Source organism: Pteronotus mesoamericanus, unplaced genomic scaffold, assembly GCF_021234165.1.
Source record: "Pteronotus mesoamericanus isolate MK-2021 breed Mesoamerican mustached bat unplaced genomic scaffold, CSHL_Meso_final contig_65, whole genome shotgun sequence".
Classification (NCBI taxonomy): domain Eukaryota; kingdom Metazoa; phylum Chordata; class Mammalia; order Chiroptera; family Mormoopidae; genus Pteronotus; species Pteronotus mesoamericanus.
Window position 1 is genome coordinate 11,644,410 of NW_026555228.1, and position 17,183 is coordinate 11,661,592.

The window sequence follows — 17,183 nt, forward strand, 5'->3', positions numbered from 1 at the left end:
TGAGCCACACCAGCCAGGGTGAAAATGTTCTTTAGAAGATAAGTAATGTCTTCTCAGGTAGAACTTTACTGAGTAGACACTTCAGGATTATATGCAAGGGACACAAATACCAACATTGAGGCTGAGGCCTAAGCATACTGACCAAGAGCCTTTGCTTGACCAAACTTGAGTCAGGCTCCTAGACCTTCTCCTAGGCCCATCTGGGCATTTCTTTGTAAAATCAGTTTTAGCAAGAACCTTTCTAAGTCAGTCTGGCAAGAGCCCTCATCCTTCATATCTAATCTCCCTCAGCATCAAATCAGGTTCCTCATCTTCCACCATCCCCAGGTGATGTCCGACCACCATACCCTGTCTTTATCAAAGAACCCTGCCAGGTCAGTTTAGAAAGTCTCCTCCTTACTCCTGTTGTTTCCTCTTAGTGATTTTTTATTCACTGCGCCCCTCCCTGCACCTTGGCTATAGATTCCCACTTGCCTGTGCTGTATTCAGAATTGGGCCCCGCTCTTCACCGAGGTCTCTTGCCCCTATCACAACAATGCTGAATAGAATCCGTTTCTACTACTTTCACTGCTATCTAGCCCTGGTTTTTCTTTGATCGTACCAAACAGCCATGGGACCTGGAGGAGGTCAGTTCAGCTTTTGGGGGCTCAGCCTCATCTGTGAAAGGGAGGGGAGTTGTAGCTTTCAACTCCGGCAGCACTTGGGATCCCTGGGAGAGTTTAAAAATAACCCTACTACCCAGGACCCACCAAAATCAATTCATTCACAAGCTCTTGAGGGTGGAACCTGGAGGATCAGTGCTAAGAACAAAACAAAACAATGACAACAGTAGATTTTAATGGGGAACTCTGATTTTTAATGCTCTTAAAACCTCTACTAACTTTATGGTTTGACAACTGCATAGGATCGCTATAAGTATAGTATTAGAGAGCTGCTGTTATAATTGGTGACCATCCAGTGAGTATGCATTGCACGCCACTCTGCTAAACAGTTTACATGCATTTCCCCCCATGTCTCACATCAGCCCCACGAGAAAGGTACTAGTTTTATCCCATTTTGCAGATGAAGAAACTGAGTCCTAGAGAGGTTCAGGTTATTTCTTCCAGGACCACTTTGCCTGAAAGTGAAGGTTTTAGATTCAAATCTGGAAGTCACCTGACTCGTTATCTTTGCTGCTTTGACCAAAACTAAGTGAAAATCACAAAGTAACGCCAGAGGAGACTGTGGTGAGACTGTGTATTTCGTAGTGTGGGGGCACGTGTGGGGAGGGAAAAGCGGTAAGTGAGGTTGGAAGCGTGTGGGAAGGCCAGCCTTGCCTGGTCCCCACACTCATAGCCAATATTTTGACTGCCTTTTAAATGGAGCCATTAATTTGTTCTTGAAGACGTGTCCTTTGAGTGGTAAGTTCCTGCTGTGCCATATTTTGTTACTTAAAAGAACAGGTAAAAGACTCAACATGGAATGTGAGACAGATGGCCTCTGCTAAGGGACATTTCTACTTATGAAGTGGGCTTGCCAATTTCCAAGGCTCTGATGTGCTTATAATTCACACTTGCTCCTCTTGGCTTGGCTTCCCAGCCATCTCCCAGCACCTGCATATTTAAAACAGGTCCTATCAGAGGAAAATTGCAGGTAAAAGAACTCCACTGCCTGGTGATCTGATGGTCATTAGAACATGGCCATGACCAAATCTTTTAATGCACAGAGCTCTTTGGTTGGCTTATGAACACACTTTTGAGAGGATTAACTGCAAAGTGTGTTTAATGGAGGGCAAATCACTCTGTCTCAAGCACTGCAAATGGGATGCAAGTTTTACATTCTGGAAAGCTTTTTTGGGAGGAAATGCCTATCATATTATGCCACAGAGGTTGTGCATTGTCATTCAACGTCAGAAATGCCACAGTGCATACATTTGGGCATTTAGTTCTTGTTTAGCAGATTTCTGAAGAAACACAGTGGTGAGGAGAACACACTGTAAAGTAAGCTGTCAAGTCCATGTGTTTAGTTCAATGTAAATATGCAGATAGTCTGTCGTTAAAAGCTGAGTGATGCTCTCCACAGGAGGAGGCATTTTCTTTTATTTTGTAACTTTGGTTTTCTGCTATCCAGAGTTTGCTTTTTCAATCTTAACACATTTTCCTGAAATTTTCAGGATTCTGTGACCAGCTTGCTTGTATTCATCTATTCATTCATGCATCCATTTATTTTAAGACAATAGACCCAAAATGGAGTTGCTTATGCTAAGCCCCATGTTACCAAACCAAGACTTGGTTACAGTTTTAGCTCTCCCAGAAATGCAATCTTACACCAGCCAATCAGGAATCACCTTGTCAGCAGTAGTTAGGTCATCTGCCTGATAGACCCCTGCCACCCCCTAAGGGAAAGTGACCTTGCAGAAACCAACCTGCTTTTTTGTCTAGCACAATGTCTTGGTTCCTGTTCCCGTTTGCCTAGGGAACTCTTTCATTTTCGACAGCTCCTTGGAGTCCTTTTCTTCCTGCTAGACTAGATACTACGCAATTCAAATTGATTTTTGTTCAGACTCTTAAACCTTTTAATATTATTGCCTCACTTTACCTTTCAGCAATTCACTTGTTTATTTTTATTTTACTTTATTTTTCAGTTACAGTTGTCCTGCCATTTTCCCCATTGCTCTTCCATGGCCCCTCCCCCCCGGTAATCCCCGCCCCTCCCCCACCCCCCCCCCCCCGCCCCACCTCCCCCCACCCTCCCCCACCTCCCCCGCCTTGTCTGTTCCCATGAATCCTCTGCTCATGTTCCTTTGCCCCTTCCCCTAATATTATTTTTTTTTACCATATTTCATCAATTATAAGGTATCACCAATGAAAGGAAGTGTCCTGATCAAAGTGTGAAAAGATACACGTCTTAGGACCAATGACATAACAGTAGTACAGTGAAACCCATGGCGCATTCTCCCAACCGCTAACCCCTGGAATGAGTGAAGCCAGAACCACAAGTTGTTTAAGGCATTTCACCATTTAATGGGGGAAAAGGGGTGGAGGCAGGGGGTAGAAGGAGCAGTAGAGCCTCGAGTCCAGTCCTAGGCCCTGCCATCACAGCCAATGGAGCAGCAGCCCGGTCAGCGCAAGTCCGATGAGGGTCACCGCCATCTGGCTGCCTGCGGGGTTTGGGGCCCTGTTACACATGTTGCCGAAGCAGCAGTTGGAGGTGAGGCTGTAGGTGACGCCTTGGTAGGTGACAGGCTCCTCGCGGCCACACAAACTGGATCGCACGCAGCCTTTGTTGGTGATGGCGCCGACGCCGGGAGCCGTCCCCTCGCCCGTGAAGCACTCCTCATCTTCGCCGCAGCTCATGAGGATGCCGGGGCAGCTCAGAGAGTCGGTCAGCTCACAGAACATACAGCTCTTAATGCCGGTTGTGCCGGATGGCAGAGGTATCACCACAAACAGCAGCCAACCGAGGACCATGATGGCCATCGTCAGTGACAGGGCCCCAGCTAGGCCTCCCGGGAACTGCCGAATGACCCCACTAACGCCCACGAGACTTTTCCCCCTGGTACCGGCCTCCCACAGTCACCACTTGCAGTGTCCTTGGTTCCCAACAGTCCGCGTCTCTCTCAGGAGCTTTGTCGTGACCACGGCTCTCGGTTCCGCAGGTCTCAGCAGCTTCCCTGGGACAGAGACGAGCCAGTGACTAGGGCCCGATGAGTCTTTGTGGAGTGGAATGGGGTGACCTCACAGAGCCCTCAGGGTTACCATTGGCAACTCCGGAGTGACGTCATACGTGGGGGAGGGGTGTCACAATCTAAGGGGCAGGCTTGCCCATTGACTTACCAGGGAGTGTTCCTTTGCTCCTTCCCCTTCTTTCTCTCGTTATCCCCCTCCCCGCTGGTCACTTCAGTTTGTTCTTTATTTCCATGTCTACCCCTCCAAAGTAAGAACGCTGGGGCACAACACTTGCCATCCTGCCCACTTAAGTCATCCACTCTGCTAGGTGCTGGATGCTGCTCCTGCCGAGTGCCCACTGTGAGCCCATTTTTCAGATGGGCAAACTGAGGCTCAGGATGAGACAATGACTTGAGCCCAGGTTTATTTAATTCCAAAGAGGGCATTTATTGAGCACCAACTGTGTACAAGACAGGTGCTAGATGCTTTTTTTTCCAGTATATTTTATTGACTATGCTATTACAGTTGTCCCAATTTTCCCCCTTTGCCCCCTCGCCTGGTCCCCCCCTTCCCTCCAGCAATCCCCCCTTAGTTCATGTCCATGAGTCGTGCATATACGCTCCTTGGCTTCTTCACTTCTTAGACTACTTTTAACATTCCCCTATTTTGTACCTACCAATTATGCTTCTTATTCCCTGTACTTTTTCACCCATTCTCCCACTTCCCCTCCCTGCTTATAACCCTTCATGTGATCTCCATTTCTGTGATGCTGTTCCTGTTTTAGTTGTTTGCTTAGTTTTTGTTTTTAGGTTCAGTTGTTGATAGTTGTAAGTTTGTTGTCATTTTACTCTTCATAGTTTTGATCATCTTTTTCTTACATAGTCCCCTTTAACATCCCATGCAATAAGAGCTTGCTGATGATGAACTCCTTTAGCTTTACCTTGTCTGGGAAGCACTTCATCTGCCCTTCCATTTTAAATGATGGCTTTGCTGGATGGAGTAATATAGGTGGTAGGTCCTTGCTTTTCATCACTTTGAATACTTCTTGCCAGTCCCTTCTTGCCTGCAGTTTCTTTTGAGAAATCAGCTGACAGTCTTATGGGAACTCCTCTGTAGGTAACTCTCTGCTTTTTCTCTTGCTCCTTTTAGGGTTCTCTCTTTAACTTTTGGCATTTTAATTATGATGTGTCTTGGTGTTTTCCTCTTTGGGTCCAGCTTGTTTGGAACTCTCTGAGTTCCCTGGGCTTGTATGTGTATTTCCTTCACCAGAATAAGGAAGTTTTGTTTCATTATTTTTTCAAATAAGCTTTCAGTTTCTTGCTCTTCCTCTTCTTCTGGCACCCCTATGATTCAGATGTTTATACATTTAAAGTTGTCCCAGAGGTTACTAAGCCTCTCCTCTTTTTTTTTTTGAATTCTTGTTTCTTCTTCCTGTTCTGGTTGAATGTTTATTTCTTCCTTTTGTTCCAAATTATTGATCTGAATCCTTGCTTCCTTCCTTTCACTGTTGGTTCCCTCTACATTCTTATTTATTGCACTTTCTGTAATCTTTATTTCTTCCTTTATGTTTTTGCTTTACGCAATGAGCTCTCTGAGCATCCTAATCACCAGTGTTTTGAACTCTGCATCTGATAGGTTGGCTATCTCCATTTCATTAGTTCTTTTTCTGGAGTTCTGTTCTTTTGTTTGGGCCATATTTATTTGCCTCCTCAATTTGATGGCCTCCCTGTGTTTGTTTCTATGTATTAGGTAGAACTGCTTTTACTCCCTATATTAGTAGCCTGGCAGATTGTAGAAAAGGCCCCTGTAAATTGTGTGGGGTCTAACCTTAGGTAATTGCCAGGGAAGGGCAACCCACTTCACTGCTCTGTGGTTCTGTATGAGGGAGACCCCAGAGAGGGGACAATGCCATTGCCTGGCCTCTGAGGCCTGCCAGGCACTCACCCCACCTCCAGTGACCTTACCTACCTCCTGTATATGATTGGCACTGTTCCAGCTGCTGCTGTGGGGTTTGTGTTTGTTCCAAACGTGTATGAGCCCTTTAAGTGGTGAAAATCCAGCAGTTTCTTCTGCTGCCCCACCCCCCACTGGTTTTTACAGCCAGAAGTTATGGGGGTTTATCTTTCCAGCGCTGGGACCCTGGTCTGTGTGGTCTGGTCTGGGGCTGGGATCACTCACTCCCAAGGTATCCCTCCCAATTTTTATCTACTACATGGGAACAAGGGACTGTCCATGCTGCCACCGCCTCTGTGCACCACACCACATCCTCTCCACCCTGGCTTCACAACTTCTGCCCTCCTACCTGTCTGGATACATGTGTCTTCTTTAAATCCTTCATGGTTGGACTTCCATACAGCTCAATTTTCTGACAGTTCTGGGTGCTATTTGTTTCTGAGATACGGTTGTAATTCTTTCTATGGTTGTGCGAGGAGGCGAAGCGTGTCTACCTACACCTCCATCTTGACCAGAAGTCACTCTTGATCCTTTCAAAAAATATTTATTGAATGTCAGCTGGGTGCCAATGCCTTCTTCATGTTTCATTGTGGCTGTTATGACAGCTTTCCTGAAGCTTGAATGGTGTTCTCTGCCTAAATTCTCTCCTAAGGATGAATGACTGGGCATTTTCTACACTACAATTAGCAAATGTGCATCTATTTATTAAACTTATATTATAAAATATACAGCATTTAAAAAGGTTATTTAATTGAAGTTTGCAAAGTTAGCCAGCCTAAGTTAAAATATTTCCTTTATTCACCCTTTGTTAAGTATGATAATGTCTGGTCTTCCTCTCTCTTTTATATCTTTAGAAAGGGAAACCTTTGGCTCCTTTTTCTCATCTGCTTGCTGTGGAGCTGAACTCCCTGAGCTCCTCCTGGTTTTACTGCTCTGTCACTTTGCTTTGATTTAAAGTCCTCACAGCTTCCTCATTCACAACAGGACCGCAGCTTCTTTCTCAGTCTCTGTTTCCATCGGCTGCCAGAGGAGTCCTACGGCAGGGGGTGGATGCAGGGAAGAGAGAGAACGATAGAGCATCTACTCTCTATTACCTTTCCTTGCATTTATTTCTCCCTTTCTTGTTCCCCCTCTCCCCTTCCCTTCCCTCTCCCTCTCCCTCTCTTTCTTCTTTCTGGTTTTTGAATTAGGCAGACAAATAAAAAGAAGAGGAAAAAAGTCTTTACCAAGGTGTTTTAGATGGATGTAGTAATTTTCTTGTTCCCACCCACGCCCTTTTCTTTTGCCCTCTCTAAAGGGATAAATGACTTCATTCCTTTTAATTCGCCTACCTCAATCCCTTTCCATCCTGATTTACTTGTTGGGAGGAAGAGATGGAGCTGGATACAGCTTCCCTTACAGATGATACTTTTCTTGGTCATCCTAGCAAGAGGTAACCTGCACCAAAATTTACCAACAACCTCAATAATAGAGTTACTCAGAAACAGTTATTTATAGACCAACTGTCATTCACACAGAACCAAACACCTTATTGATATTTAAACAGTGTTTCAAGGTGAGACTTCCATTGTTTCCCTCCCACTCATTATCAACGTTAGGATGTCTTCCCAGTAGTATTGCTGAATTTCTGTTGATGTATCCACATGGTGCAACTCAGGTCCCCTTGAGACCGAGGATATGTCTTGACAAAGCGGTAAAGAAGGATGGTAGGAGGATCACGTGACAAATCACCATTGGTCTCAATCAGTCAAACAGCTGCATTGATACCATTTGGTCATCTGCTCATTACAGAAATATCTCTGAACAATCTGGATTTATAATGCACGATTTAATAAGTTGGAACTTGAAATAAAATAATTCAGGATTGTAATCAGTGTTTTGACTGTTGACTAAATTTTAGTATACCTGATATTGAAATCTCATTCAATTGTTTAAATCACAGATATATTTCAAATTGGAACTGGCACATTTTGAAATATAAAATATTCCACATGGGTAAATTTAAAAATTCTTGTGAAGTTAAAAACATTACAGTTGAATTTGAATGATCATGTTAAAGTTTCAAGCCTTTTGGTTTGCTCCAAGAGAATGAAAAATGTGTTTTAGTGAAATAGCTAGAAATGTTATCATTGAAGTACTGTATTCCTTTGGGGCTGTCCTTGGCACAGAGTGGGTACTCATTAATACTATTTTTTTTTCAAAATATCTCAGTGAAATTATTCATATGTGTTGGGGAAAATATTTCTAAGAAACCTGTAGTTTTTTCTTCAAATTGATAAATCTATGAAGATAGGGGCGGGACATCTTTCTACACCAAAAGCCACACATTTCTCTGAATTTGCAGTGTTTGAGCACAAAGGAGAGGATAAAAAGGGAACATTTGAAACTGACAAAATGCAAATGACACATTTAAGGTGCATTCAGTTTCCATCATTTTCAGAATGTGACATTTTAACATCAGAATTTATGCTTTGAGGTTTTGCCCATTTATAGACATCTATCTTGATACTGTACAATAAAACTCTGTCTTCTTTTCATGGGTTAGATTGAGAATTTAGGTTAATCTCTTGTTAAGATGGCCCCATCCCTTGCTGTTTTAGGACTGACAGCAGGACAGAAGAACAGTCCTAGGGGCTGATTCTGTGCTTGGTGAGCGCACCAGCGGTGCTCCCTCCATTTCCCATCCTGCTCTTCTCTCCATCCACAACTTTCCAAAGAAGGCTGTAAATAGAACTGCTCTTCCATCTCCTCCTCAGAACCAAGCCCTTGACATATTGTACCCCCTCAGCCACTACCAAGTAGCCAGCCTTCCCTGGTCCCTCTGAATGCCCACACATTTCTTCCCCATAAGGCTCTCCTTCCACTCGGCTTTCCACAGCCTCTTCACTCCTCAAGTCCTTCTACTTTGCCCACTGAGAATCCCCTTCTCCTATAAGCATTCCCTTTACCTTCTTGATCTAAGTCAGGCTTTCTCAGCCTCAGCGCTGTGCTGTGCACCATGGTGTTCAGCAGCATCCCTGGCCTCTTCTAACTAGACGCTCCCCTCCTCCCTCCATCCCCCCCAAAAAACCCCTACAGTTTCTTTGAAGCACATGCCACCATCTTACTAGCCTTTTATTCCGCTACAGACCTTTTATTGCATCTGCAAACTTCCTAGTCACCTCCCCTCTTTCAATGAAGATGTCAGCTGTGGCTCGCTCTCCTTCCCCGCCTTCCTCTCCACTGCTACTCTGGTGATTGCTCTCCTGGAACTCGGACATCCAAGTAGATCTTCTACTCAAACTTCCGGCCTCTAAGGTACTTGATTGCCCTGATCCGGATTAAATTAAAATCCGTGCCCATTTTACATCTGAGGAGCTGCATGTCACCAGAGAAAAACACACAGCCCCCTGCTACTGGCCTCACTTTAAGCTGATGACAGCAGATTTCTACTTGGACCATTCTGTGATGTCTCCCCGATCGGGCTGCTTTCCCTTTCTGCCACCACTATTTCATAAGCTTCTATTCGCAAAAGTCCCAGTAGTGCCTTCTCTCAAACATCTCTCTTCTTAACGATCTTGTTTCTTAATTGACTGAGAAATGAGAAGTACTCCGAAAAGTACTGCCTCATCCTACTACCACTGACTCTAGAAACTTACTTGTGGGCATCTATAACGTTATGTTTTCCCTTCCCTCCAGCCACAACTAGCCTCTTACCACTCCTCTCTAGGGTCAACCTATCCCCCTGTGCCTTTTCAACTACCCGAAGACTTTTTTCCTTCACTTCCTTTTCTGTGTGCATTGTATGTTCTTCCCTCTCTAGCAGCAATGTAGAAACATGCTGTCATACTCTTCATCTAAACAAACAACCACAACATGGTCTCTGCATAGCTCAGTCTTGTGCTTTTTCCCCTCCTTGTTTCCCCTCCCCCCTTTGCCTTCTCCATCAATATTTACTCTCTAAATTGCCTCAACCAGTCCCATAACTTTGTATAACATCTATATGAAAATGATTGCAATTTATATGCCTACCTTTAGTATGAGCTCCAAATTCATATATCCAGCTGTGTGTGTGTATGTGTGTGTGCGTGCACACGTGTGCCTGTACACATATAAACCTGGATGTCTCACCAGAATCTCCAACTTAACGTGTTCAAATGTGGCCTTCCAATCTTCCCCTAAATCCTTTACTTTTCTAGTGTTCAGCACTGCCTATAAATTTTAAAACGTGCTTTGGTTGAAAAGCCAGAAGTCATGTTAATTTTCTTCTTTTCTTCCCACCCTCTATGCCTCACCAAGGCTTGTGAGCTCTACCTTACAGAGAGACCGCAGATCTCACCTGTACCCGTCATTCCTGCAGTCTGGGCCGCCATCGTCTCCTGAACTGCCACTAGGAGCCACACATTTCTCTGAATTTCTCCTAGCTGGAGTCTCTGCTGCCGCTTTTACCCGCCTAGAGAACGTTCACACCTCAGACAGGGTAACCTTTTAAAAGTTGTAAATCAGATCGTGTCACTTTCTTGTTCAAAAATCTTCAATGGATTTCAATCGCATTTGGAGTAAAAGTCCATGTCCTGGGAGATCTGAACCCTACTTCCTCTCTTTTGTATCACTCCCCCTCTCCCTCACTTTAATCTAAGCCCTCTGGCCTTCTGGCTGTTTATCAAACACACCAGGCTCATTTGAGCTTCTGGGGCTTTGCGCTTGCCCATTCCTCCCACTCTGAGGTCTTGCATGTTTGGCTCCCTCACCAGGCATGTGGGTATTCACAGATGAAAGCAAGCAAGACATTGATTGCCATGCCAGTCAAAGAAATGTGGGTGTGCACTGAACTTGGCCTCACGGACATCCTGTGTTAGATCGTTAGGGAAACTTGAAAAGTACAACTTGGAAATCGCTAGCCCTGGCTTGGGGTTTTATTACTGAGGTGGCTGCTACATGACCCTGAACCTGAGAGAACCTCGCTGTAACACACCCTGGACCACGTTGAGGAATTTGCCTGTGCTTTTGTGGCAGACAGCAGGCAATGATCAATCCCCAATGAGAGTTTATAATCGCTTTTTAAACCAGTCAAATGATGCCTTTCAGGCTCCTACTTTATTTGACAAAAATTCCTCTTTGACCCTACCCAGTCCTTCTGCTTGGGGATGCTCACTGAACTCACTTTGGCACGATTTCCCCTTCCCTAGTGAGCAATAGATTCAGCTTTGATCTTTCAGCCCTGCCGGTCTGGTTCTTTCAGTGCGACAGTGCCGTAATGGTTTCATTTCCTTCCCCCTCACTGTTTCAGGCTTTTTTTCTTTAACATCTCTAGGAGCTCTGGTACTTAACATTAGACTCTTTGTTTTTGGAAATTCCTTTGCGGGAACATGATGTATTTCCCTTCCTAGAGATGAAAGCTTCTACTGTTGTGGATTTGGGATAACAACCCAATTGTTTTAGGTAGTTTGCTTTTTTGAAAAATTATCATACGAAAACAAGTTCCTAAAACCACATCAAATCTTAATCCTTTTGAGGCACTTGTGAACTGCCTCCCCCAAACCAAACCAAACCCCTCAACTTTAATTACTGTATTTATTTTGGTTCCTCTCTGTGAGATTTACATTAATTAGAGTATAATGAAGCCTGTCCTTCCAAACAATTTTTTTTTCTTTGTTTGCACTCATTTGAGCAAACCAACTGCACGGAACGTGAGCACGCAAAAAGGAAAGCTTTGAAAACGGCTCCTGCAGCACCAGACCCCCAGGCCTGACCTTCCCAGCCGTTCCCAAGACTCTCGCCGCTTTGCCCACTTGAGATTTGTGAACGGAGACCTGTGGTTTTTTGTCTTGTTGTTTACCTCCTTGCCGAAGAGACACATTTTCTCAGAAAACATTTCCTTCTCTGCGGCTTTCTGGTTAGTATTCAGGCCACCACCTCTGTTATCAGACGGTGGCAACAAAGCTTTTCCGCCTGAATCTTCTGCGAGGTGGCGGGGGAATGGATTGCACAGTAATGAGCTGTTTCTGCAGGCTTCCTTCGGGAGCCTTTTCTTATATCCCTTGGCAAGAAGAACTAATTCAAAACAGCAACCCTACCCTTGGGCATCTAAAATTCACAGAAATTCAGCTGACTTGACAGTAAGAAGGTCTCCCTGAAAATCACTGCTGTAAATCTGAGCTTCGTTCTCCAAGTGGAGGGGTCACTAGAGGGTTTCTGGAACCTTCTATAAGGCCCTTTATCCCTGTTTCTGTCTTCAAGCCAACTGAAGATGGTAGGGAGCACGATAGGAGCTGCTTTTGTTTCCTGATTTTGCTGTTTCATCCTCTAAGCAACAGGGACTGCGAGAGTCTCAGAGCATTTCCTCCCCGAGAGGCAATCGTGGACTCTTTCATTCTTCATGAACTTGACCAGTCTTCTCAAGAGCAGGGCCAAAGGATTTTTTTTCCTCTGTACCTCCAGTTGGTAGCACTTTCCCTGGCACTTAGTAGACCCTTAGTGTATACTCAGTGCATGCGAACTCAATGGTTGCTTGCTGGGGCTAGAAGTGGCTGTCCTGATTCTGTTTCCCTAGAAGTCATTGCTGCTGTCTTGGTGATGTCCTGTGCCCAGGTGTAACCCTGCCCGTGCTTCCGTTTCTTCTGGCTCCAGCCTCTGGTTCTGTGCTCTTCTGAATTCAGCTCTCACTTCTCCTTTCCACCCAGTCTCCTTGCCTGACAGTGTGGTAACTCTGTCCTTCCAGACTTTTCTGCATCCGCCATGAGAAACCTGTTTAAAACACACACATGCATACACAGACACAGACACACACACACATAGACGCACACAGATACATATACATGTCCACTCACACAGGCACACATGCACACAGTGACACGCACATACATGCACAGCCTTATGGCCGGTCTCCAGCTTTGCAAGTTTCCTCCTCCTTTTGTAGGTTCTGATTTCTTTCTCTCTCATCCTCATATTTCTCCCTTAGCCCTCAAGGGTCTTCTCATTCTTACAACAAAGGCTGCCCCTCCATAATCCCAGGTTCTGCCCTGCCTTACGCCTTTTCCAATCCTCCATTTCTATTCCTTTGGTGAGTTTCACCCCTTCACCCCCAGCACTTCCCTTGATTGACATATATCTTAATTTGTTGGAGGTTGCAGTTGAGAAGGGGTAGGCTTTGCCTTTCAGATTTACCTTGTTCACAAGTTAAATACCCAAGCAGTGATAGTTTTAGGGCACAGTGGTAGAAATGACACATGTCCCTTTTGACTGTATGGGATAGTCATTGCTAGATAAAGCCATAGTGTTCTGTTGCATTTAAACTAGTGATTCTCAACCGGGAATAATTTTCCTGCCAAGGGGACATTTGGCAATGTCTGGAGACATTTTTAGTTGTCACAACTGGGTTGGGGGAGGGTTGCTACAGGCATGTAGTGGGTAGAAGCCAGGAATGCGGCTAAATATCCTGCAACGCACAGGACGGCCCCACAGCAGAGAACTTCTGGGGCCAGAATATCCACCCTGCCAGGATTGCCTCCACCCTGGCTCCTCATGCCCTGGGTCCCCACAACCTAATCTTGTCACTCGTGTCACAAATTGCTCCTCCCCTACTGGCTGGAGAGCAACCCGTGTTTGACCGTCATCTCCACAGTGAAAGCTAAACATGAACCCTGCTCAGTTCATGGATTCATGACCAGCGGGAGCCAAAGGGCCTGAAGAAGTTGTTTTTGCTGTTGTTTTTTAAGTCCACCTTCTGATCCTTCACAGGAAAAGGAGTAATTTTGCTAAGATCTCGCAGCTACTCAGGGGCTGTGGCAGGGGTGGGGCCCTACCCCCAGCTTTCTTCTCTTTCCACTCACTCACTGCTTTTGGTCAAATAAAAGAAATACAAGCTGACTGTCGGCATGGGCGGCAACTGGATTGATTGGTCTCATTACCATAGGGACACAGTAACGTACTTCCTGATTTCCTTTTCAGGATTGCTCCCTACTGCTCCCTGAAGGGTCTCTGACAGTGGCACAGTATGGCCGATGCACCTTCCTGTTTTCCTAGAGGGAGTCCTTGACTTGACCAGGTGGAATGCAGTTCTGGGCATGTCATGAGGAGCAGCCACCTTGGGTCGGCACACCTGCCACCTCTCTTCATCCTACACCGTGTAGACAGGTATGTCCTGATTCAAAGAACTGCCTGAATCTGGGGACAGAGAAGAGCATAAACACAAACTTTCTGCAATCAGGAACCAAAATCTGAGACAATTACAAGGCAATCTGAGCAACTTCCACGTCTTATTTCCCGTCTTCACCTCTCCCCAGACAACCACATTTTATCAGTAAGGAGAAGGGTATTTTGGTAGAAGTGGACAAGGATGGGCCAGTGGTTTTCCAAATAAGGTCCTTTGACCTACAAGGGCTCGGAATGCCTTTGGATGTGTGTAAGAATGCATATTCCTGGCCTCTTCCCTAGACCTCCATTTACCACCTTTGGGCAGGGGCGGGGGGTGTGTTGGGTGTTGGAGAGGGCTAACAGTGAAATTTCTAACAAGCTCCCAGGGTGTTCTGCAGTCATGAGTTTAAAAACTGCAGACCCAGACATTAGAATAATTAAGCTTTTTTCTTTTTTCTTTTTCTTTTGGCTGTACAATCTCAGGATGTCAGAAGCTTTTGGATGATGTATGAAGAAAACATCTGCTCCTGAAAAAAAGGAGCAAAAGAGACAAAAATGCAGCTCCTTATTGTGACATCTCATGGCCATAAGGTGACTGGGCTTGCTTGGGGTCTTAAAGATGTAAAGGCCATGTCTGAGAACATGCAGAGCTTACCAGGCACAGATCTGCTCTTGTTTGGACTTTTTCAATGTCTGGAACTGCCTTCTTCTGCTCTTCTGTCATGTCTTGGGGATCCTCTTGGGAGACGTCTTGAAGAGAGCCCTTTCCTTGAGGGCTGCTTTTTGCCCTGTTCCCCACGGGCCCTCAAGGTGTCTGTTCATTGATTCGCTTTGTACAGCTATCGGTATGTTTTAGTGGACAGAGTTCCGGTGCCTTGAGCACATCCCTCATTTTAGTAGTAATGCCCACTGATTTTTGACTCTTCCCTAAGCATGAATAGTTTTCCAGGAATGGTAACACTCTGTCTGTGCAACTAGCCACATATCTCAGCACCTACACTGATGCCCGGATGATAGACTCGCAAGCAATACTGCATGTGGAAATGAATGGGTGGATGGATGTAGAAATAAGACCCAAATGACTATCTCCTTTTTCTATAAAATTCCCTGAAATAGCCATGCATGTAAGGAGAGAAGTCGTGAGATATAGGAGTCAGTCTAAAGAAGGATGGACCTCCAACCTGCCTCTAAGCCTTTGGGGATGGTTTCTCTTCACTAGTAACTGCTGTCCCCAGAAACCTTGGGAAAGGTTCCCAACAAGGAATAACAGTGGCACAAATCCTTTCACTTTCCTTGGTAGAAACCGTTGTATCAGGTAGGAAGAGCAGAAGCTCTCTTTCTGCTTACTCCATATTTGAATCTCAGTATTCACTATAAAACTCGGGACTTTTACAAAGAAGATTGGGCATGGCATAAAACTAAATACAAGTGTTCATTGCCTGCATTAGTAACATTGCTTCCCCCTGAATATGCCTTAAGCCACGAGTACACATCTTACTTTTAATAATGCCACTTTTTCACATGTAAAGAATAAGATTAAGTATATGTAGTTATATATAATATGTATTTGTATATATAGTGTACTATATATACTATATACTAAATATACTATAAATATATGTATATATACACATATGTATATATAATATGTATTTGTATATATAGTATATACAAATATATGTGTATTACCTCACTGCACACACACACACTAATGTAAGAAACAAGAGGGGCAAAATTTGTACTATGTTTTTTCTTATTGTTCTCTCTGTGTCTGAAATATAGGCTAGGTGCAGTGGTGAGTAACTATTCTTGACAACAAGTTGTAATGACCCATTTATACTCTTTTCCAGTCTTTCGCATCTTCGTGCAATGTCTACTTCTACTGCTAGTCTGAAACCTGTGGGATCATCAGAACTGCCTCAGTAGTTACCCCTGAGTTTCTTGACCTTGACACCATTGATATTTGAGGTAAGATCCTTTGTTGTGAGGCCGTCCTGCGCACTGTAGGAGGTTTAGCAGCATCCCCGGCCTCTACCTACTAGTTGTTAGTACCACCCCTCTGCCTAGTTATGACAACCCAAACTGTGTCCAGATGTTGCCAGATGTCCCCTGGAGGGCAAAATCATCCCCCAGTCAAAAACCACTGAGTTAAACGAGGAGGACAGACTCAGGGATTCTGGCTCAGTAGGCCTGGGACGGGGCCTGCGAATGTGTGTTTTAATGCGCACTAATCAGCCAGAGTCGAGAACCACTGCCCGATTTATTCTCCTGCCGATGACAGCACCTTCCTCATTCGGAGGCTCTGGCAAAGATCCAGTTTTCAACTAATGGAAAGCGGAGTGTCAGAAAAATATATGTGTGGAGGAAAAGCAGTTATTGCTATTTCCTTCTCTCCTTTGCTCTCCCTAAGGTGAGAGACACTGACTCTTGACAAAAGCCAAATTGTCAAGTGACAAAATCGGAAGCAGTTTGCTCTTACCCAGGAAACAAAGAAATAAATAGAAATGGCAGCATGCTTTTATCAGACCATGGGCACCTGGGCGCTCTGACTGATACCACAGGGGAAACCTGGGTCTTTTGCAGTAAAGGCAGCACTAAGAATAAACGCTCCGTGTCACAGTGACGGATTCGAGCGGTCTCCGAGAAAGTGGGCAGTCAACAGTTTATTGAGTTAAGAATCTAAAGGGAGAATGGCAACTAGGAAAACATGGGTCTAGCATTTGACCCGTTAGTCATTCATTTTGATATCACTCTTTTTAAGGCCTTCTTTCCATCCGTGTGGGTCTCTAAAATCATGGCCTGGTCCATAATGGACACTTATTTTTTGCATCTCTAAAAGTGGATGATCATGGTTAGTATTACAGAGTTGTAGAATCCATATACACCTAGATCATTCTTATGTATAATGCCTCTCATTTATAAAAATGGGGAATAGTATATATTTTGAGGTTGAACCACATGAGATTGCGGTTGCCATTTTTATACATTAAATCATGAGAGCACAACAATTTCATATAGCTAATTCTGATCTTTTCTCTCTCTTCCTTCTTTCTCTCTTTTTCTCTTTCTCTTTTCATGGTTTCATTCTCTATTTTCTTGCCTTTGCAAGCTCATGTGCATTATTCAAAATACCAGCTGTGAAACTCAATAGATATTAATAGATATTACTGGGAAAAAATTAAGAAAAAGAAGAAGTTTCAAATTTCAATAAGTGTTAATTTGAAAACCCACTGATGCACTTCGTATATCTGGAGTGGAGGTCCTGTGGTCCAGCCTAAGCAGTGGCGTGTGAAATTTTTTATGAGAATGTTAATTTGTTTGTACCACCATTCTTGCATGTGAATAGTGTTGCTTTTTTCTTTACTTGGGCTTTTAGTTTCAAGGGGACTTTTCTGGGTGTGGGGATGCAGTACAGAAGGATTGTTAAAAGAGTAGTAACCTTAAGACCATGGGGGCAAAAATGTCTAC

At 44.4% G+C, this 17,183-nt stretch overlaps 1 protein-coding gene across 1 annotated transcript; it reads right to left on the reverse strand.

Annotated features, from left to right (window-relative positions):
• Nucleotides 1–3,074: 3,074 nt before the first annotated feature.
• SPACA4 (sperm acrosome associated 4) lies at nucleotides 3,075–3,449 on the reverse strand. Its single transcript, XM_054581206.1, has one exon. The coding sequence runs from the start codon at nucleotides 3,447–3,449 to the stop codon at nucleotides 3,075–3,077; it is 375 nt and encodes a 124-aa protein (XP_054437181.1).
• Between the last annotated feature and the right edge of the window lie 13,734 nt (nucleotides 3,450–17,183).

Bases quoted from the DNA above. Each gene is read 5' to 3' on its own strand.
- SPACA4 (XM_054581206.1), bottom strand. From the start codon at position 3,449: ATGGTCCTCGGTTGGCTGCTGTTTGTGGTGATACCTCTGCCATCCGGC.